The 22,802-nt window shown below is 42.0% G+C and overlaps 1 protein-coding gene across 3 annotated transcripts in view; it reads left to right on the top strand.

Moving 5' to 3' along the window:
* The window catches only part of CYFIP2 (cytoplasmic FMR1 interacting protein 2), a 123,733-nt gene that overhangs the window by 895 nt on the left and 100,036 nt on the right, over positions 1-22,802 (top strand). For 2 of the 3 annotated variants that reach the window (XM_077895723.1, XM_077895721.1), the window contains exons 2-3: positions 17,469-17,608; positions 19,129-19,218. In XM_077895723.1, the coding sequence (XP_077751849.1) occupies positions 17,492-17,608; positions 19,129-19,218 (207 nt within the window). In that variant the 5' untranslated portion in view covers positions 17,469-17,491. The remainder of the gene's footprint in view (positions 1-17,468; positions 17,609-19,128; positions 19,219-22,802) is intronic. The other variant, XM_077895722.1, reaches the window with a different exon arrangement.

The raw sequence follows: 22,802 nt of genomic DNA, 5'->3' as shown, positions 1-22,802 counted from the left end.
TCGCCTACCTGTCTGTTGTGGCTTCTGCTTTTCAGGACAGCCCGCCCCCTCGATGGATGGGTGGAAAGGAAGAGGAGGGAGTGCTCTCTGTTTAGAGGTGGGGGTGGGGACGGGGGCAGGAAGCCTGGTCACGGTCAGACAGGAGGACGGTTCTCTGTACTGCGGAGACCCTGGCAGGAAAGGACCCTGGGACTGCCCTGGCCCTCCTCAGCTCCAGGAACCTGCCTTTGACCTCTGCTTGCCTACTGTCTCCAGTTGAGCCGAAGCACTCACCTAGAGCTGATGGGCCATCTGCTCCCCTTCCAGCCAGGACAAGAAGGTGGCAGGGGTCTTTCCCAGCCAGCTCTCAGGTGCCTGTGCCTTCCTGGCATGGGTAAGGAGACTGGGGCAGTCCTGCGGGCATGAGGGACAAATCAGAGTGCTGGTTCTCATACTCCTCTTTTCTAACTCCTACCCGTGTCCCTCTTCGGGCAGGTTGTCTTATCTTACTTACCCTTAGGCACTGGCCCTGTGGGAGGCCATGCCGGTAACCCTGGAGATCACAGATGTTGGAGGGCAAAATTCTAGGACCATATCCCTGAGCAGGATTGCAGAGGCCTTGGAGGCAGTTTTCTCTGTGACTCTCCCTGAGGCCTCCCATCTCCAGCTCCAGCTCCATGTTCTGTGCTTCCCCTAGTCTCCTATGTCAAAAATTATTTTCAAGAGAGGAGCCAGTGAACATGTTTATCCTTAAGAGCTAAATACAAAAGAATTTGAAATTCGATGCAGAGCAGGTCCTTTAGAAGTCGTTTAACTGGAAAGGAAACAGAGGCTGGGAGGCATTTGAATGGAAAACAAAGCTTTAAGTCAACATATTTGCTATCTCTAATGGTGGAATTTCAGGCAGTAGACTGGAAGTGGGAATGGGGAACTGGGTAGCAATGTTGGGGAACAGTCACTGAAATGACAGTATCTAGCATCTGTCAGCAATGTTTGCTGCTGGGGCAGAAATGCCATTGGAGTGTGTGTCTGTGTAACTGTCCAGGGGTTCCTGGCACTGGAAGGTATCTGTGGTGCACCCAGTATCCACTTGGGGGAGGTGAAACTTTGCTATAGAGAGTTATTCAGTGGTACTGGCTGCCATCTGCCTGGCCAGTTACTGAGCCACAAGAAGAGTGTGTTGTTGCTTACAAAGCCAGTGCTTTGCCTAGTTCTGAACACTGAGCCTCTGGTGGGGGGCATTAGCTGTCAGCTCACTAAGCTTCGTTATTATATTTCCTGGTAAGTTCTGACCAGTTCTGTAGGCACCCAAGCCTGCCCTGTTTAGTCTCTGCTGAAAGTAGAAACTGAAAAACTTGCTTTAGCCGTTAGGCCAAGAATGGGGTATACGATCCAAGAGAGTTCAAGAGTTTTTTCTCGAATCAAATCAGAGGCTGGCCCAGAAAAGGAAGTAGGCATTTAAAATTTAAAATCTGGAAAAGGGGGGATCCCTGGGTGGCGCAGCGGTTTAGTGCCTGTCTTTGGCCCAGGGTGTGATCCTGGGAACTCAGGATCGAATCCCGCGTTGGGCTCCCGGTGCATGGAGCCTGCTTCTCCCTCTGCCTATGTCTCTGCCTCTCTCTCTCTCTCTCTGTGTGCCTATCATAAATAAATAAAATTTAAAAAAAATATATATATCATTAAAAAAATAAATAAAAATAAAATAAAATAAAATCTGGAAAAGGGCCCCAGGAGAACACTACATGTACCCTCTGATAAATTGTGCCCTCTTGGGTGTTCAGTGGGCCTTCTCTGCTGTCATTGACCAGCAAGCTGAATGAGGTGATGAATAGGCAATGAGCTAATTAGCATTGGAAACAGCACTCCTGGAAAACAGTACAGGGCTCCAGTCCCTACATTTGAGAATCGGCCTACACTCTCAAAGAGGTTTCTTTTGGCTGCTGTTGGCCCCAGGGTTCTACCAAGAGCTTCACAAAATGGCCTTTTGTAGCCTCCATGTGGCCACCATAACAATGCATCTATTTCTTTACTAGCAAGTATTAATTATTCACTCGTAGTTGATGAAACAAGACATCAGTCACCTCATTGGAGTCTTTGTAACAGGCCTTTGGTCTTGTCCTTCTAAAGAGCAAACCCATGTCTAGGGCATAGAGGATAGACCCTGCCTTGGTAGTAGAGCATGTTGCTGGGCAGTGACTGGGAGGTCAGTGGTAGTGGGGAAGGAGCTGGTATTCAATACTGGATGCTCTAATTGAATGAGGGATGCATGAACATGTTAAGCAGAATGTCTAGTACATAATAAAGTGCTATTATATTTATATATTTAAGAATACGGTTCATGTGTGTAGTCAACCCATAGCCCTTCCCAACCCTACCTCCAGGGGCTTCCTGGATTTTGCTTTTCCCAGGGGAGTTGGCTCTGTGACCAAGAAACCTAGCCCCTGCAGGTTTACCTGCAAAAGTTAACCAAAAGAGTGGTAAGGTGTAGTATCAGTAAGGGCTTCAGGTCGGAAGTAGCTCTTGAGTAGCTCACTGAAGGTGGGTATAACTTGAGTAGGCAGAAAGAAGGGGAAGAAATATACTGAGCAGAAGCCCAGAGGTAGTTCTCACATTTCAACACACAAACAGAGGTCAGGAAGGAACTTTCCTCCTGTGTGCATTTAGCATTTTGCAACCAGCCAAAAATGTTAAGGGCATGCTTCACTTCCCAGGCAGACAGAGCAGAGCAGTGGCCTTCGGACACAGGATTTATCCTTGACTTGCCATGTGCCTTTAAATCCTCCACTACCTCTCTGACTTTAAAAATTAGCCCAGGGAAAGCAGCTTGCCCTGCTTGTTACCTACCTGTTGCCACAGGAGCCTGCAGATGAGATAATGTCTATAAATCCCAGTCTTAGAAGAAAGGCCGTGGAAACAGGGAAGAGAAAGAGGTTTCTGAATGTGTGGCTCTTTTGGATGACTGCCCTTTATTCCTAAAGGAACAATTTATTAATTATATATTGTGTGTCAATTTAAGAAGACAAATCTGTGGCCTCTCTGTAACATTGAGCCAAAGGGAAACTGAAAGGCACTTTGTGATTCCCAGATTCTGTCAAGGCCCCTGGATGGCCTTGTCTGTACAAAGACACTTCAGATTTCAGTTGGTGGGTGTGGGACGCCTCCCAGGATGCAGAGTTTGGATATTGGCTTCCTGGCCATGGCCATTATGCCAAGGGCTGTGTGTGGTGTGCCTCAAAAGATGACCATTCAAGCCATACTTCTGGGGCCCTGGCAACAGAGGAAGATTCTTGAAAGGAATTGTTTTAAGAATTCTTACAGGGACCATTATGGCCAAGTGGCATTTTTGAGAGACTTCCAGCAACTCAGAAATAGTGCAAGGAGAAAGGAAAGTAAACATGACCTTCTGGAGAGATACCCAAGAAGGACCCAGTGATGACTTCATCAATAGGCCTTTTGATTGTGTGTTTGCATCATCATTAGGTCATCTTAGACCAGTGGTTCTCAGACTTTAATCTCTTCGTAGGATCGAGGGAGGTTAGTATATCCATGTTGTATGGTCTCTGTCTTCTAAATAAGGGAGGAGATGAGGTCCTCCACAGAAAGTAAAGGTGGTGGACTGGTTAGGAGAGTTCAGGAGACTTCCGGAGGTTTGGAACAGCTGCCCCTGTGGGTGGAATAAGAAATCAACTGGGGGATGAATGAGAGGATTGTTTAACTTTTCTGAGACCAAAGAATCTGTAGGGCTGACCCTCATAGAAGACACTCAGTAACTCAGTGTTAAGTGAAGGGATACCTGAGAAAGATAGTCAATGTGTGCTTTTAAATTGTGATGCCTTAAGACAGATTTTGGCAAGGTGTGAATGCAAGAAAAGAAATCAGGACTAGGGGTCAGTCACCAGCCTTCAAGTATGTTATACCTTCATGTGGGAAAGAGAAATAAGGACCTGTGTCTTAAGGTGGAAACTACATGACAGAATTTTCTAAAGAAGTCTCTTCAAAGTCTTCATAGTAGGAAGGTTGACTTAGATATGATGCTTTAGAGGACCACAATATTTTAAATTAAAAATTTTTTTTTTTTACCAGAAGATATGTGTTTTGGGTCGTTGGCTTATGCATTCAGCAAGTTGTTCATATCGTGCTTATTAAGTAAATAAAATGTGCCTAACATGTGCCCGGATCTGTACTAAGGCTATGAGTCAATCTAAAAAAAAAAAAAAAGATGACCATTCCTGTTTTTGGTGATCCAAAGAATTAGTGAAATATAAATCAATTTATAATGCAGTAGGAAATTGTAGACTCTTCGTGCACTTTTAGAATCCAGAGAAATGAAAGTTTGGGGGGGTTTGGTCAGACCTTTATGAAGGAGGCCTATCTTGAATTGGGCCTTGACAGTGGTTAAGGGTAGGATTCAAGAAGGGGAGAGGAGAGTCTACTGGAGAGTGGAGAGAGTTGGAGCAAAGGCAGGAATGTCCATGGGCAGGTTAATGGCACTCCAAACATCCTGGCCAGTGTGGTATCCATGTTGGAGAACTATGGTCTTAAAAGAAGACCTTTGCATGGAGTCTCCATCTACTGTCCATGTCATATTTTTTTTTTCTGGTTGGAAGGGCCCTGAGATAGTCTCAAGTCTAGTGATTCTTAACTAGTTGCTTTTGGGTTTGCACTCTTTTTTCTTTCTTTTAGTAATATGATCGACAATATTGATGAGCTCAACACACCACACCCACAGCCAGTCCCCTCCCCACTCCACCCCCGTTTTCTCCCACACAGGGAAAGATACACATGCAAGCAATGATAGCACAGGAGCAGTTGGAACCTTCCCAAAGACACAATAAAAAGTACATTGCTGGGGATCCCTGGGTGGCGCAGCGGTTTAGCGCCTGCCTTTGGCCCAGGGCGCGATCCTGGAGACCCGGGATCGAATCCCACGTCAGGCTCCCGGTGCATGGAGCCTGCTTCTCCCTCTGCCTATGTCTCTGCCTCTCTCTCTCTCTCTGTGTGACTATCATAAATAAATAAAAAATTAAAAAAAAAAAAAGTACATTGCTTGCACACCTCACTACATAAACCATTACTGGTAAAAGTTGCCCACAAGAACCTTCACAATGGAGGTTTGGACATCATGGTTGAGAACCATTGCCCAGGCAGCTTCCATATTTTACAGACTAGGAAATGGCCTTTTTAGAATGAGTGAAAATATGATTCCAGGGCCTAAGTCAGTTTTCAGAGTGAGCCACAACCAAATTGCACCTTCACATCCGTGAGACTGAGGCCACAGGCTCTGCTCTGGGGGCTGAACCTACAGTCTCACTCTGTTTCCACAGCAGATGCAGCGTGGCTGGCTTCCCTTCCTGAGTTTTAGCAGGTGCTTCTGAGACACAGCATATCTCCGGATATGGGTCACGTTGGTGCCCCTCACATGGTGGCTTGTCACAGGCCCCAGCGGGAGCAGATTGACAGGCCACCCTCCCTGGCCTGACCGTGTGCCCCCCACCCCCACCCCCGGTGCCTGCAAGAGGATGGGATCTGCCCAGTTGGGTTATCAACGGAAAGGCCCCCTCAGCCCTGACAACACAGGAAGCAGCTGAGTAGAACTGGCTGGCAGGAGCAGTGGCAAGGTTTCTAACCTTGCCAGGGTCTTTTTCTTTGCTGTAAACAACCAGGAGGGTAGGCCTTCTCCAGAGGCCCCAAGACATGGACTTCTCTGCTCTGACCTCCTGTCCCTTGTGTGGAGAGAAGCCGCGGGTGATGATGCCTTTTTCCCAGAAGCCCCACAGCGAGGGAGTTAGGTAGCGAAGGCCACCTGGAGACCATGCTGTGGACTGGCTAGATGTCCTTGGAAATGCTGGAAAGGAGGCCTTGGGTTGTTGTCTCTGAAAGTAAATATAAAAATTTCAATCAAAGCGATACATGCTTTAAAAAGATCAAAGAGTACTGAGAGGTGCGTGATGAGAACAACCAAGCAGTGCCCACCTCCCCGTAGATGCTGTCGCTTCTAACTCACTGTTTCTTCCAGCACTTGTCTCCACATCTCGAAAGGATATGCTTACACTGCCGTTTCTTGATTTATCTGTTCTATGTATTGTCTATTTACTTCCTGCTGTGATAGAAGAAGGCTTGGCTTTCTTACACCATCTGCCTCCCTCCCTGTCCCCATCTCCTGATATAGGGAGAGCTGTTTTAACCTTAGTCGTGTTTAAAGCATCTATATTATTAAGATGTGTAAATGATGGTCACAAGAGAGCTAGGCAATGTCCTTTGATTTATCTCCTTTCCTTCATGGCTTTTTTGTTTTATTGCAGAAGTAGAATTTTCTCCCTCCCTTCCTGCCTACCTATTTAATGTTACTTTTTTTGTTTTTGTTTTTGTTTTTTTTACAGCTCTGTCCTATCTATTACTGTATTAGATCTTCTTACCTTCCCAGGAAGTTACAGTGTTAACCCCAGCTCTGCCCCTAACTGGCCAGTAGACCTTGCCCAGACCTGTCTTGCCTCTCAGCCCCAATGTCCTCCTTGCAGAAAGAGAGCTCAGGGTGGAGGTGGAAGGAGGACTACACACCCATCTCGTTCTCATTCTAAACCTCAAAGCCCATCCCCCGGGTCAGAGACTGTTGCTGTGTGAGCAGTCTCCCCTCCAGGGTGGGGCAGCCCCAGACTTGACAGATGGAAGGGCAACAAAACTGGGGTGGGGGTGGGGAGCAGGTGGAGGTGCAGGTTTGGGCCCTGCTCCACGGTGCTCCAACCCCTCCTGTCATCTAGGGGCTGCTCCATGGGATCCTGTGGATGTGTCTGTTACTCTCTGGTTCTCCCCCACTTCCTCGGGTGATTTTTTTTTTCAGCACAGTCTCTGCTCATCAGGGTAGCATCATAGTTCCCAAACACACCCACCTCCTTCTCTAGCTCCCTCTCTCTTTGTACCACTCCTGCCTATGTTATACCCAAAGTTTTCCCAAGTACTCATGCAAACCCTCACGTTTTTTTGGTAACGACTTTATTTATTTATACACTCTGCAGGTCACCCACTTAAAGCATATAGGTCAGCAATGGGGTATTTACAGAGTTGTGCAATCGTCATTGTGACTAATTTTATAATATGTTCATCACGCCAGAAAGAAGGACCTTCATGCCCATTAGCAGTACCACTATTTCCCCCAGTCTCCACCCCAAGCCTAGGCAACCACTAATTACTTAATGTCTCTCTTGATTTGCCTACCCTGGACATTTCCTTTAAAAAGCATATTATCCTTCTTTCACTTAGCAGATTTTCAAAGTTCATCCATGTTGTAGAATGTGACTATGACTCATTCCTTTTTGTGGCTAAATAATATTCCACAGTGTGGACATACCGTATTTTATTTACCCATTCATCAGCTGATGGACATTGGAGTTGTTTTCACTTTTTGGCTATTACAAATAATGGTGCTGTGAACATTCATGTATATGTTTTTGTGTGGACATATGTTGTCAGTTCTTTTGGGGTTATACTGAAGCATGGGGTTGCTTCATCATATGATAACTCTATGTTTAAAATTTGGAGGGACTGCCAAACTGTTTTTCAAAGTTGCTGCAACTGTTTTACATTCCTACCAGCAGAATATAGGGGTTCCAATTTCATATCCTTACCAACATTGGTTATATCTGTCTTTTTGATTATAGCTGTTCTAATGGATGTGAAGTGATAACTCACTGTGATTTTGATTTGCATTTCCCTAATGGCTAAGGATATTAGTAATTTTTATGTGCTTATTGTCCATTTGTATATATTCTTTGTAGCAAAGTCTGTTCCTATCCTTTGCCCATTTTAAAGATTGGGTTCTTTTTCTGTTATTGAATTTTAATAATTCTTTCTATATTCTATAGCAGATATAGGACTTCCAGATAGTCTCTCCGATCCTGTGGATTGTCTTTTCACTTTCTTGATGATGTTTCTTTTTTTTTGAAGCACAAAAATTGTCAAGTTAATTTTGACGCTATTAAAAGCTAGTAAAATCAAATAGGTGCTTATCTATTTTTTATTTCACTGCTTGTACGTTTGATGTCATTACATATTCCAAAGTCACAAAGATTTACTCTTGTGTTTTCTTCTAAGAGTTTTATTGTTTTGGCTGTTACATTTAGGTCTTTGATCCATTTTAAGTTTATTTGTTGTGTGGTATGGGGGTAGAGTTTACCTTTATTCATTTGCATGTGGATATCCAGTTGTCCCAGCACCATTTGCTGAAAAAAGTATTCTTTCCCCCATTGAATTTTTACTTGGTACCCTCATCAAAAATCAATTGACCTTAAATATCAGGGTTTATTTTTAGATTTTCAATTCTGTTTCATATTCTTATACCAATGCCACACATTTTTTTCACAGTTTTGATTACTGTAGCTTTGTAATAAGTTTTGAAATTTTGAAGTGAACGTCCTCCAGTTTTGTTGGTTTTGGGGATTGTTTTGAATTTCTATATGAATTTTAGAAATAGCTTATCAATTTCTGTTACAGATGCCAGCTGGGATTTTGATTCAGATCCCATTTGGGGAGAATTGCCATCTTAAAACATTATTAAGTCTTCCAAGCCATGAAAATGGGGTATCTTTCCATTTATTTGTGCCTTCTTTAATATTTTTTACAATGTTTTATAGTTTTCAGAGTATACTTTTTGTGCTTTTTCCTTGTCAAATTTATTCCTAAGTATTGTATTGTTTGTGATGCTGTTGTAAATATATTTTCCTGATTTCATTTTTTGATTGTGTGTTGCTAATGGATAGAGATACAATTGATGTTCATATGTCAATCTTTTATCCTGCAACCTTGCTGAACATGTTTGTTCATTCTAATACTTTTCAGTGGGTTTCATTAGGATTTTCTACATACAAGATTAAGCATCTGCGCATAGAGATAGTTTGACTCCTTCCTTTCTAACATGGATACCTTTTATTTCATTTTCTTGGCAAATGACACTGGCTAGAACCTTAAAACAATGTTGAATAAAAATGGAGAGAGCTTACATCCTTGTCTTCTTCCTAATTTTAGGAAAACATTCAGTCTTTTACCATTAAGTCTGATATTGGCTGTGGGTTTTGTTTTGTTTTGTTTTGTTTTAGCTGCCCATTATCAGGTTGAGGGACTTCCCTTCTATTCCTAGTTTATTGAGTGTTTTTGTCATGAATGAGTATAAGATTTTGTCAAATGCTCTTTTTGCACGTACTGAGATGACCGTGTAGGATTTGTCCTTTATTCCGTGATATGGCTTATTGCATTAATTGGTTTTTGGATGTTATTGTTAAAGCAATCATACATTCCTGGGCTATATCTCACTTTGTCATGATGTCTAATCCTTTTTGTATGTTGTGTGGATTTGGTTTTATTGAGCACTCTTTACCTAGCAAGCAAGGATTTGCTGGGTCACATGGTTACTCTGTGCTTTAAAATTTGAGTAACTGCTACACTGTTTCATAAGTTATTGCACTGTTTTACATTCCCACCAGCAATGTCTGAGGGTTCCAATTTCCCAGCCTCACCGACATTGGAAGGAGTAATCAGATCCCAGAGGGGAGAGACCTTGAAAGAGGAGTGAAATCCAGTCATACCGTGAGAGGAGGATGAGCATTTACTTCAGAGATAACTGCTCACTTTAAGTGCTCACATGTTAACTATTTGAACCTTTTTGATAGAGTTCTTTCTAAAACATAAACAGGTTTTTTTGCTATTTATACTCCTTTTCCTCCTCTCCCAATCTTAAAATCCTGGTATCTTGGACATAGCTATGTATTTCTTGATGTCTTGGGCTCACTGGCCACCTACTCATTGAATAATTCATCACGTAGCTACGAATGTGTGCTTGATACTGTGCTTGGGAGCTGGGTGGGAGTTAGACACAGCTCCTGCCCTCAAGGAATTTGGCGTTTAGAGCTGGAGAGAAAATGTAAAAGATGTAATAAAGCGTTCTGGATGCCATGAAAGTAGGGGCGCACTGGGTTTAAGGTGGGCCAGGGGAGGAAGTGAATTCAGGTAGAGGGTAGGAGAGGCAGAAAGGCTCCTTAAGGAGGTAATGTTCCCTTCGTCCTCCGCTCCCCCAGCCCCAGGATCATTCTGGCAATGTATGAAGCCTTCAGTGGGTTCTACTGTGTCCTGTGCTAGTGATGATACTTCTATAGGCTATTGAAGTATGTAGAGTTGTGCTTCTGTGCTTGGTGGCCCAGACTCCCAAGCCCATATAGTTCCTCTCCATCCCGCATGGCTCTGCCTCTCCTCTTCATGCAGCACTGTGAGGCTTGCTGCTGTCAGCTCTGGGGCTGCACCTAACCTATGGCTTTATTTTACAGATAGGCGATACATTAAAAGAAGTGCCAAGTGGCCACAGTGGGGTTTGAAGTCACAAGGTTTGACCACTGGGTCATTTCATTTCCAGCCTGTTCAAGATAAGCCACAGGGTCCATTCTGGTACAATCTGTGGAAGTCCTGCAAGATGCATATGGGTGACTGTGTCCCTGTTTGGCCCCCACACCTATGAAGATGCTGACTCTGACATGTGGAAGGGTCTCAGCTGCAGAGGAAATACTGACCTGTGAAGCTACATCCTGTCACAGCAAACTTGGGTCCCTGTGTAATCTCCAACATGCCCAGTGTATACATGGAAAAGCAGGCTGCACTCCAGGTTCCTTCTTTGGATTTTTCCTTGCTCAGTCAAATGCTGCTCAAGAATACACTTTTTTTTAAGAGGGACAGTCTAAGCCTCCCTTTTATATTTACATATTTGTTTACATATTTATTTATATAATATTTGTATATATAAATATACTCATATTTATAATTTTTAAAATTATGTATTTGTGTATGTATTTAATTGCTTTCCAGCTGGAGAGATTACAGGCAGCGAAAATATTTCCTGGCCTCTTGATGTTTGTGGGACCCAGAGGTGATAGTTACCTAATCTTTTCAGGTTGGCAGAGGGTTGTTCTTCATGAGGGAAAAAGCAGCCAAGCTACAAGGGGAAAAAAGTAAAGTCCTTGGTACTTTTCATAAAGGTACAAAAGTAGGTGTCGTCCAGAAGAAAGGGCAAAGGACTGGGAGTCAAGATACCCCTTTCTGGCCCAGCTCAGCCACCAGCTGACCACGTGACCTTGAAAGAAAGTTTTCACTTCTCAGTAACACCATGCCCTCTTTAGAAAAACAGCAAAAATAACACCTGTTCTCTCGAAACTGCAGGGTGGTTGTGATTAAGGAAATCAATGTGAAAGACCTATAGAGTTGAGATGCTGCAGTTGAGATAATGGTAATGCCCTCCTTTTTTTTTTTTTTTTTCCCAATAGAACTGTTGCAGTGTTTGCTTCATCCATTCACTGTGTTGAAAAGAGGCCACCCGGCTGCTAACATTTCCCAAGGGCTTACTCTGTGCCTGCTATTGGGCAGCATTCCACATTCTGTAATGTTATATAATCCTCAGAATAAATCACTGAGGACTGGGACTATTATTAATTATTGCCCCCATAAAGGTAAGGAAACGGAGACTTGAGAAGTTAATATGCTTATGGTTATATAGCTTAGTGACAGATGACAGATTTGAGTCCATAGCTAAAGCTTAACTGTTACACTTTGGTATTCCACTTCTGTAAAAAGATCTTACTCTTTTTTTCCTTTCCTTCCAGAAAGTCAAATAGAAAATGACAATGCAGATCTTTTGCTTACATAGTAGCAGCCTTTAGGGTGTGGTTAGTCAGAACCTGCATCCCCCAAGCCAGGTTTTCCTGGCACCCTTCTGGTGTTCATGGGGCCCATCTCCTCTTCTCGGGGTCCCTCAGTCATCTGAGCCACGGTGCCCCTAAAGCCCTTCCCAGAAGCAGATTGCCTTGGAGCCCAGAGTTCTTACCTTTTGGTGAAACCAGGCTGCTGGGTTTGAGCTTGTTAGCAAGATGTTGAATTTAAATTTGCCATCAGTGCCTGCCCTGACAGCCTGCAGCTGTGCCTGGTAAGTGACACTCTCAGAGCACTGTTCATTGTTCAATATTTTTATTAATTTCTTTTCCAAAGTGGCAAAATGGCCACATGTTCATTGACTGGATATGGGGAATTATTCTCATTTGGAAGATTGCGAAATGGGCAGGACACTTGAGCCAGAAAACAAGTGCCTATTTTCATGTATACTGCTTAAAATGCCCAAAATGTTTTTTTTTCTTTCTGATTGATGTGGAGTTGGCAGTGACTTACAGCACTTGAGTTAAAAATGTCTGATTTCCTTCTCCCTGAGGCAGTGAATGATCTACAAACAAACACAGGAATCCATTAGAGAAGCTGCATTTACAAGGAGAAAAGGAAGGTTGCATTAACAGAAATAAAGACTTCTAATTTACTGGCTTGTAGGCTGTTTACTTATTGATTCTCTTCAAGGGAGGTGCAGGGGTGTTATTGTGTTAAAGGAAAAACCTGAAGGGTTATTCTGGTAGATAAATTGTTTTGAAGCTTGTGAAGTCCAGAAGAAACCCAGGTTGTAGGAAGGTGAAAAGAAAGATCATGGCAAGTGGGAGTCATGGAAGGTAAAGGAAGGGGACATGGATAAAAGCTGATACTATATACACTGAGCTGATGATTTCTTGAACATTTTCAAACATATATAAAATTGGGTGGAAAAAATATAATAAGCATCACACAGCATTAACAGTTATTAACTCCTAGCCAGTTTTGATTCATCTGTTACTCACTTTCTCCCCATCTAGTATTATTTGGAAGCAAACTCCTCTATCATTTTACCCATATTTTAGTAAGTGTTTCTAGAAGATAAGAACTCTTTTAAAATATAACCTTGTTATTGTTATCACATCTGAAAAATAATAGCACTGTTTCCTCAATATTATCAAACATCCAGTCACTATTAAATTTTCCTATCTCCTCATAAACGATTTTTTTACGATTGTTTTCTTACGGTTGGCTTCTTACGGTTTTGTTTGAAAGAGGATCCAAAGAAGGTGACGCACTGTGATCGTCTGCCAAGTCCCCTATTGGCTATAGTTTCCCCTCCATCCCTTTTCTCCCCCATGGAATTTATTTATTGAAGACACTGAGTCATTTATCCCACAGAGTTTCCCATAGATTATGTTTTACTAATTACATCACTGTGGTGTATTTTAATGTGTTCTTGTGTCCCCTCCATTTCCTATGAATGAGTGTCAAAGGCTTGATTGGGTTTAAGTGTTTTGCTTTGGGTCCAGCATTCTTCATAAGGTAATGGTGTGCTTTTCCGTCAGGAGGCACATAATATCTGATTGTAATTCATTTAGTGATGCCAGCAGGTTGATGATCAGTGCCTATATCCATTTTAAGGGTTAGAAAAATGGGGATATTTTAGTTGCCAATGTTTCTGGGGGAAAAAACTCCTATATCTGTAGAGAGAAACATCCCCTCTTCTGCAATTTGGTTATCCAGCGGTCAGTTTGTATAGGAAAGGTATGTTAAATGTTTGCTTTTTTCCTTTTTTGTACCTATTTTCAACATAAAGTTTGGTTCACAGGCATCCTCCAGCAGTAAACAAACAAAAGTTAACAAAACCAAGGTCTAATTGTCTTTATTATTTCATGGATTTAAACATATTTGACATTGCTTCATTGAGGTATACTAACTGTGCTCACAGTCCCCTTTGTTGGCCAATGGAAGCTGCCTCAGGTTGGCTCCTGGGTCCCTTGGACACACCCCAGGAGTCATGGTTAGAGACCTGCTTCCTTGCTTTCTTCTGTGACAACTTGCTCTAAGCCTTTCTTATACTTTTTCTGTCCCAGACCTGGATGAGCTGTTTCTTCAAAATACTGATCCTTTTAGTGGGAAATGCTATTTTCAGACCACAGCTTGACACTAAAGGCACTCATTCATTGCTCATGGGTTGGTCATTGCGTCCTGGGCTTTTCAGTGCACAGAGCTAGGAAGTAAATGCACATATATACATACATACAAACATACATATGGTATATTTAAAGTCAGAACACATGATGACTTCCTACTAATACCCAATTTCCTATTCAGGACTATTTGGTTTACTTGGTTTAATATCTCCTTTCACCAAGAATGGCAGTGCTCAACACCACCAGGAATGATAGAGTATTCCACAATTACTAATTTGTTTTACTTTGCACTGCAACAGTTAACCAATATAATTACTAAAAAAAAAGCATGAGGTTTTTTTTTTGTTTGTTTGTTTGTTTGTTTGTTTGTTTTGCAACTCTTCATTGTTCTTAGGGTATCTCCCATCAGAAATGGTAGGATCAAATTTCTGAATGTGAAAATCACTTGGAATAGGTTGTTTCTGTGTAGTTATGCCAACAACTAACACAAATATACCTTCATTTGTTTTATCTTACTTTTTTGGGGGGATGGTTGCTTTTTTAAATTTAAATTTTATTTTATAATTATGTAAAGTATGTGATTTCAAAGTCAAATCTACAAAACAGTATATCCAAAGAATTCTTGCCTCTATCTCTACACCCTCAAGCCTATCTTCCCCATAGGTGGCCAGTTTTTAAAACTAGATGATTTATCCTTTCATTGTTTGTTTTTTAATGTGTGTGTGTGTGTGTGTGCACGCGCGTGCATCACTCCTTTCTTAAATAAATGTATTGTACACAACTTTATCCTGGAGATCACCCCATGGTTGTGTGTATAGATAGATTCCTCATTCCTTTTTACTGCTGCCTAGTATTTCACAGTACAGCTGTACCATAGTTTATTCACACAATCTTCTGTTAAGGGGTGTTTGCATTTTGCAAATTTTTGTCTGCTATTGCAGGTGTTGCTGCAGTCAATAGCGTTGTGCAAATGTCTTTTTGCATTTTTATCAATTTATCTTTGGGATAGTTTCCTAGAAGTGAGATTGTGGGTCAAAGAATAAAATGCATATACAAGTTTGTTAGATATTACCAGATTTCCTTCCTTATGATATCTTACATCCTTACCAAGGTCCTAGAGATGGAGCCCAGGCATTTTATTATTAAAAAGCTATGCCTGTGGGAGATGCCTGGGTGTCTCAGTGGATTAAGCATCTGGCTCTTAAAAAAATAAATAAATAAATAAATAAATAAATAAATAAATAAATAAATAAAAAGCATCCGGCTCTTGATTTTGGCCTACATCATGATCTTGGGGTCATAAAATTGAGCCCCATGAAGGGCTCTGTACTCTGTGGGGAGCCTCCTTAAGATTATCTCCCTCTCCCTCTGCCCCTCCCTCCTCTCAAACAATAACTAAATCTTAAAAAAAAAAAACTGTGCCGGTAGTTCTTTGGCACAAGCAGGACCAATAATCACTGATGTGTAGCATTTGAAAAGATTTAGCGTAGAGACCTCCTGTCAGTAACACACAGTCTTGCAATAGGAGTCTGAGCACGTGGAAGGGAGCACAAAATCTGGAACTGGAGACACCTTGGTTCCAACCCCAGCCTGACACTTACCAGCACTTGACATTGTGAAATTACTTAAGTTTGAGCTTCTGTTGGCTCTTCTATAAAATGGGAATAATCATAGGACCTACCTTTATGGGGTTGATGCAAGGTTAATCCAGAAATAGTGGAGTGCTTAGCACTGTAGGGGTTAAAGAATTATTATTATTATTATTATTTGAATTAATGAAGAGTTATTAGGGCTTTGGAGCCCTTTGGATCATTATGCTCTATAAAATTATTAGTTCTTCCTACGAAATGAATTTAATATTAATGTAAGAAAGAAGATAATTTTTTGTGTGTTGATTGGTAAATGGTTTTGCTATAGAACTGGATGCCACACGTAGAATTCAGGGGAGAGAATAGGAAGAAGCACAGGCATGGAGAGGACCTGAAACCACCACCATGAGGTCAAATACCTGCAGAAGACAGAGGGGAAATAACTCTGGGCTCCTCATGCCCTCATTTGACGTGGCATTCGCTGTCACCACAGTACCTGACAGGGAAGTGTGTTAGGAGACTCCGTGAAGTGTGAAGCATAGTTAGCTGCTCAGCCCCGAGCTGCCCTCCCAGCCATGAGCCTGAAGGAGACACTAGTTTAGAGACAGCATGCCCTTGGGTACACTCTGCAGCCCCTAGATCCAGCTGTCATGTTGGTGGTCCTATTCTACCCTGGTTTAGATGCCTCATTTCCTGACAAGCAATCAAGACACATTCTCTGACACTTCAAAACTCTAGCCTGCAAGCCCATCTCAGGCTTGCCTGGGATTTGGGGAAGGGAGGGGAGGGGTGCTCAGACCATCAGAAGTGGGCTTTCTCTGTTTCCTTATTCAAATGTGCTAAAGGGGCAGCTCGTTATTATTGTTAATCTTATTAAACTCAGTTTTTTGACTTTTATTCACCTAGTTTATTCTGTTTTGCTTTGCTTTGTACTTTGCTTCATTTATTTCTGCTTTTGTAATGATCAGTCCTTGCATTTTCATTTCTTTGGGTTGATTTTTTATTCCTTTTTAAGATTTTTGAGTCAAAATTAGGTTCATTTAGTTTCACTTTCTTACTTTCTGCTAAATATGTTTAAGACATTTATTTCAGCTATCTTTCAATTTTAAGTGTTTCATAATTTCTATTTGAATTCCTTTTTAGCTGTGAGTAGCCTTGAAGTATGTTTTTGCAAACTTTCATAGGTATAGGAGGTTTTTTGGCTGTGATTTGTATTATTGATTTTGAATTGTGTTGCATGGTCATCTGTGAATGTAACTTCTAGGATGTCATATTTGGGGGAACTTGTGAGAACCTGTTTTATGGTCTAAATCAGGATCTTTTTTTTTTTTATCAACGTTTCATGTACGCTTTAAAAAAATGAGTATTCTCTGCTGAGTTCTTAAAATAGTAGTTAGCTCGGGTTGGGTTAAGTGCATCTTCAGATCCCCTTTAGCCTCACTGCTAGGGGAAGCTCTCATCAAATCCACTGCACTCTGCCAGGGTCCAGGACACAGAAATGTCCATTTAGGACTGATTTACTTGGTGTGCCTCAAAGCATCTCCAGACCAAGGAAGACCATGGCTCTTCCATTTTTGCAAATAAGGTTAAATTTGTTGGAGTCTGAATTCTTGTAGTTCCAGCTTACTGAGTTTGGAGTAGAATCAAGTCAATAATCGTGGCTATTTCTATCATGTGTATTTGTGCTGTTTGGTAATTTAGGAGTAGAACTGCATATCCTCATGCAGAACAGAAGTTGGAGGTGGCCGAGGCTCATGTCTAGCATCAGGTACATCTGAGGCCCTTGCCCTTAGTCACTGTGGTTGTATGGGTGTCATATAACTCCTCTGAGCCTTTTCATTTATCAGTTCTGTAAACCACCTGCCGTGTTGATCACAGAAGGTGGTGGTGAAGTTTAGTCCAGATAATAGACATTAAAAAAAAAAACTTTCTAAACTGTAAAGAGATCCTCAAATATCAGGTACAGGTTGTGAGCACCTTGTGAAGACGCAGCAGATGGAGATGGTCTCGATGCATGTAAAACCCCCTTCATTCTCTGGGAGATATTGAGACACATTTGGAGGCCCCTAACATTCTTTTCCCTCAGTGCAGAAGACAGCAGCTGCAGCCATGACCACCCACGTCACCCTGGAAGATGCCCTGTCCAACGTGGACCTGCTGGAAGAGCTGCCCCTCCCCGACCAGCAGCCATGCATCGAGCCACCACCTTCCTCCATCATGTACCAGGTCAGTTCTTCCAGAGGACCAGGGAGTTCCAGATCCCTTCTGAGGGTTTGCCCTGAAGGCACAGGGAAGGGGGATGCCTGCCTCTAAAAGGTGAAAGGTCTTGAGCTGATGGAGTCCCTCGTGCCCTGGTGGAGCTGAGTATGAGGAATAGATTAGCTCGTAAACATAAACCAGGGCTATTTGTCCTCCCCAGGGAAGGCTTGTTGATCCTCTCTGACCCCAAATACCTTCCCTGCTGTTCTTGCTGCGGCACCAACCAAGGATCTGGGAGCTCTGATCTCATGAATTAAATATTACAATTTAGAAACCCCTAGAGCCTGCCTGGGTAATTACTTTTCCTTCATGTATGTGAGAAGAGCTTTCAGCTCCCCATAGCAGCTAATGGCTCAGGGATGCCAGTCACCATTGTTTGCTTGTGCCTGAGCTTATGATAAACCATGATCAGATCGCTCAAAACCATGATGCCCCCCTCCCCCTGCCCAACCACCCCTCAGGGCATGATGGGAAGGACAGCAGTGTAGCTGGAGTCCACTTTATAGATAGCCCCCCATCCGGGCATGCCAGGTAAGCATGCCACATTGGGAAAGAATAAGTTAATATGAACTTTTTAGCCATATTTGACCTTTTGTAGGTTCTGGGCCTGCTAACTGAAACTAAATATGAATGCATAATATATTTGTAATTTCATTCAATAGTTAGATTTTATTTAAGCATATTCCTGAAGGTTCAAGTGACAAAACGGCTTATTCACATTTTCTAACCCACATTAAATTTTTGATTACATAAATATCTTTTTTATTACAGGCAATACAGAAAAGTATAACAAAATAAAATTTCCCTGTAACTATGACTACATATACATACACATACCCCTTTTTACCATATATATGATATATATATTATACATTGATATAGATATATATTGTTTAACCAAAAGGGAAGCAGAGTATATATATTGCTCTATAATTTGGCTTTTTTAACTTAAAGTTTATTGTGGGTATTTTTCCATAGCAATACTACAGTGCTACCATCTTATTTTTGACCACCACATAGTACTTATAAGTCCCTTGTATGGATACGCTATTATTTATTTATTAGCCTTTTGCTGTTAATGGACATTTGGATGGTTTCCAATTTGTGCTGTCACCAAAAATGCTGCAGTTATCATCCTTATGCATAAGTATCTGCAGCCTCAGGTGAGTACTTTTGCAACTTCTGGATGAAAATAATGCACACCTTAATTTTTAACAGCTCTTTAGGTTTCTATAGTTTAAGCGTGTACTTCCAAGGCTCTGCCAGGTGAACCTGGGAAAGCAGATGCGGGCCCCGTCTAGCCAGCGCCTGCCCAGTGTGAGTCAGAGTGGGGTTTCTTGGGGGAAGATCAGAGGAACAATGTGGAGATGGGTTTCCACAGAGACGTGTGGCCTTTGTTGGCAGCGGTTTGGACTCGTTTTTGGACACCCAGCCACCTTGGACTCATTTTCCAACAAACAAATATTTCTGTCCTCTAATTCCTCCAGGCTAACTTTGACACAAACTTCGAGGACAGGAATGCATTTGTCACAGGCATTGCAAGGTACATTGAGCAGGCCACCGTCCATTCCAGCATGGTAAGTTGCCGTGATCCTGCCAGCATGGGAGGGGCTTGTGCTCAGCTATTCCCAGAGCTGCCTGCCTCAGACTGGTCTCCGTAAGCCGGTTTTCAGGTCCTGCCCCACCCCCTCTCAATGCCTCGGGCACACTGTTCCCCTGCCTTCTGGCTCGCCTGTGGGGCCCCACTGGATCCCATTATTTATATCCGTGAACTTCTGTAGCTTTTCAGGTTAATGTGCAGTTTAATCCTGCCTTGTCTTATACTTTATAGATTACTGGCTATGTGGAAATGTGTCTCTTGACAAAAGCAAAAGGTTTCTCAAAAAGAAGAGATGGTGGCTATAGAATACCGCCTTATTAACCCAAGGAAGTTCGTGGTCTAAATCATTCACAAATGGGGTCGATGGTCTAATAGGTCTGTATCTGACCTATCTGTGAGGAATCATCCATTTGCCACTTGCCTCTTGGGCTTTGATTGATTTTATTCTCTCTCTCTCTCTTTATTCATGAGAGAGGCAGAGAGAGAGAGGCAGAGACATAGGCAGAGGGAGAAACAGGCCTCATGCTGGGAGCCCAATGCAGGACTTGATCCCAGGACTCTGGGACCACAACCTGAGCCAAAGGCAGACGCCTAACCACTGAGCCACCCAGGCGTCCCCATTGTTTTTATTCTCATGTAGCCCTGGAATTTGAAGAATTTCAGAACCCTCATTCAGAGGCTCTGCCTGTAGCTCATTGGACCTTTCTCACTGTATCAGTTATATGCTAAAGCCTTGCCTTATCATCCCTAGCCCCATTCATTCAATATATATTGTATACCTGGTACCTGCAGAGACTGTGCTAAATGTAGGAGAGGGAGATACACAAGGACAAATAGTGGCCAGTCTTGATTCTCAATGAGGCAAGTGAACAAACTTTCCATTTATTGAACACTTTCTGTGCAGGTATTTTATTTATTTAAAAAAATATAATTTTTTTCCAATGTAGTTAACATGCAGTGTTATATTAGTTTCAGGTATACAATATAGTGATTCAACAATTCTGAACATAACTCAATGCTCATTCTAAGTATCCTCTTTATCCCCATCACCTGTTTCACCCATTCCACCTATTCCCCAACCCACCTCCTCCCTGGTAACCATCAGTTTGTTCTCTGTAGTTAAGAGTCTATTTTTTGGTATGTCTTTTTTTCCCCCCTGTGTTTGTTTTATTTCTTAAATTCCACCTATGAGTAAAATCATTTGGTGTTTGTCTTTCTCTGACTGACTTATTTTGCTTAACATTATACTCTCTAGGTCCATCAGTATTGCTGCAATGGCAAGATTTCATTCTTTTTTGTGGCTGCATAATATTCCATTCCATAGTAAATATGTATATTACATACACATATAAAATACATATTATATACATATATACATAATATGTAATTATATACATAATATATATTTAATATATGTAGTACATACATATATACACATATATAAAACATACTGTGTGTGTGTGTATATACACACACATACACACACCTCATCTTTATCTATTCATCTATCAATGGACATGTAGGTTGTGTCCATATTTTGACTATTGTAGATAATGCAACAAACAGAAGTGCATATATCCTTTCAAATTAGTGTTTCTATATTCTTTGGGTAAATATCCAACAGGGTGATTACTGGATCACATGATAGTTCTATTTTTAATTTTTGGGGGGAACTTCCAAACTGTCTTCCACAGTAGCTGTACCAGTTTGCATCCCTAGCAACAGTGCAAGAGGGTTCCTTTTTCTCCTCATCCTCACCAACACTTGTTATTTCTTATGCTTTTGATTTTAGCCATTCTGACAGGCGTGAGGTGGCATCTCATTGTGATTATGATGTGCATTTCCCTGATATAATGAGTGATATTGAGTGTCTTTCCTTGTGTTTATTGGCCATTTGGATATCGCTTTGGAGAAATGTCTATTCATAAATTCTCTGTCAGATATTTTAAATGCACTGTTTGAATTAGTTCTCATTTCAACCCTGTAAGATAGGTTCCCATTTTACAGATAGGGAAACCCAAAGTTCAGAAAGTTAGTGAATTACTCAAGCCCTGCCACTGACAAATGACTTGGCCAAATGCAGGTCTGTCTGACTATAAAACCTGTGCTCTAGATTACTCTGTGTAGGCAAATAGAAATGTATTAAGTTAAAGGTAAATGACATGGTAAAAGTTCAAAGCTCTGTGCTTTTGAAGAGTTAAGGGTCAGAGAAAGTTTGATGAAAGAAGGGGCTTTTGAGTAGGGCCTTGTATGCTATATATATATATATACAGATACACATTTTAACCATTTGTATGAAAATTTAAAATGTGTAAGATATTCTCACACATAGATATCATTGGAGCCTTATAATAGCCCTGTGACTCACAAAGGGATCATTATGTCCATTTTAGAGATGAGAAAACTGAGACCTGGAGAAGTGAAGAAGCAAGTTACTCATGATCCCACAAACTAACAAATTATAGGGTTGAACTTGGAATCAAGGCTTTTGGTTACCAGTCCTGATCTCTTTGCACTCAATTCTGCTGTCTCATGTAGTTAGAATTTTATGTGTCAGAGATGAAGTGGGGAGGGCACACTAGATGGTGGAACGAGCAGAAGCAAAGACACAAAGATTCTCAGAGACTTCCTGGGTTTGGGTTTCTCTGTGCACACACATATATAGTGTCTCTCTCTTTGCCCACATGCCCTTTCTTGAGCTGTACACTGCACTTGCTTTGAGAGCATTAAAAAACACCAAGGCCTGGGCCCCTACCTGGAAATAAGGATTTAGTTCTTGTGGGGCATGGCCTGGGCATCAGGGGTGATCCAGTGATTCAGGCCAACTCTAAATGAGAAAATGGTGACATTTTTAAGGTAAAAGATGAGCCTAAGCAGAGCCACAACCAGAACTTCAATCTCCTGAGGCTGCACTTAGGGCTCTTCCTGCCACACTGTCCTGACTTCTGCACTCCAGGCAAATAGCAAAGTTGATGGTCACCTGAACGATCCATTGGGCAGCATCTACACCATACTTGTTCGCTGCACTTGCTCACAGCACACAGCCTGCAGCCTGGGACCTGTGAGCACGCAGTAAACCATTCATTGAGTGAAAGTCCAAATCTCACCCTGCTGGTGGGCTGTTTGGTGCTAACAAGTGGACACACATTCCCTCTGTTACTGTCACTTCTCTCTTTTGACATCTTTTCTGAAGCAGGAGCAGCAGGAGACCCACAGGCTAGGTTCTTGGTTCTCTCTGGTCTCAAGGACAATCTGTTACTGATTTTAAAAGTACTCCAAATTAAAAATTGAAAGTACGACTCATTATTGACATTTGCTGTTGAAAGCAAAACTGTAAGAAGTAATAGATTCCAAATTAAATCTGATCTTGCACTAGGGAGATACTATGAAGTAGATGTGATATGTGGAATTAAAAAATTAGGGGATCCCTGGGTGGCTCAGTGGATTAGCAACTGCCTTCGGCCCAGGGCATGATCCTAGAGTCCTGGGATTGAGTCCCATGTCGGGCGCCCTGCATGGAGCCTGCTTCTCCCTCTGCCTATGTCTCTGCCTCTCTCTCTC

Source organism: Canis aureus, chromosome 4, assembly GCF_053574225.1.
Source record: "Canis aureus isolate CA01 chromosome 4, VMU_Caureus_v.1.0, whole genome shotgun sequence".
NCBI classification, from domain to species: domain Eukaryota; kingdom Metazoa; phylum Chordata; class Mammalia; order Carnivora; family Canidae; genus Canis; species Canis aureus.
This window is presented reverse-complemented; position numbering and strand designations above follow the sequence as displayed.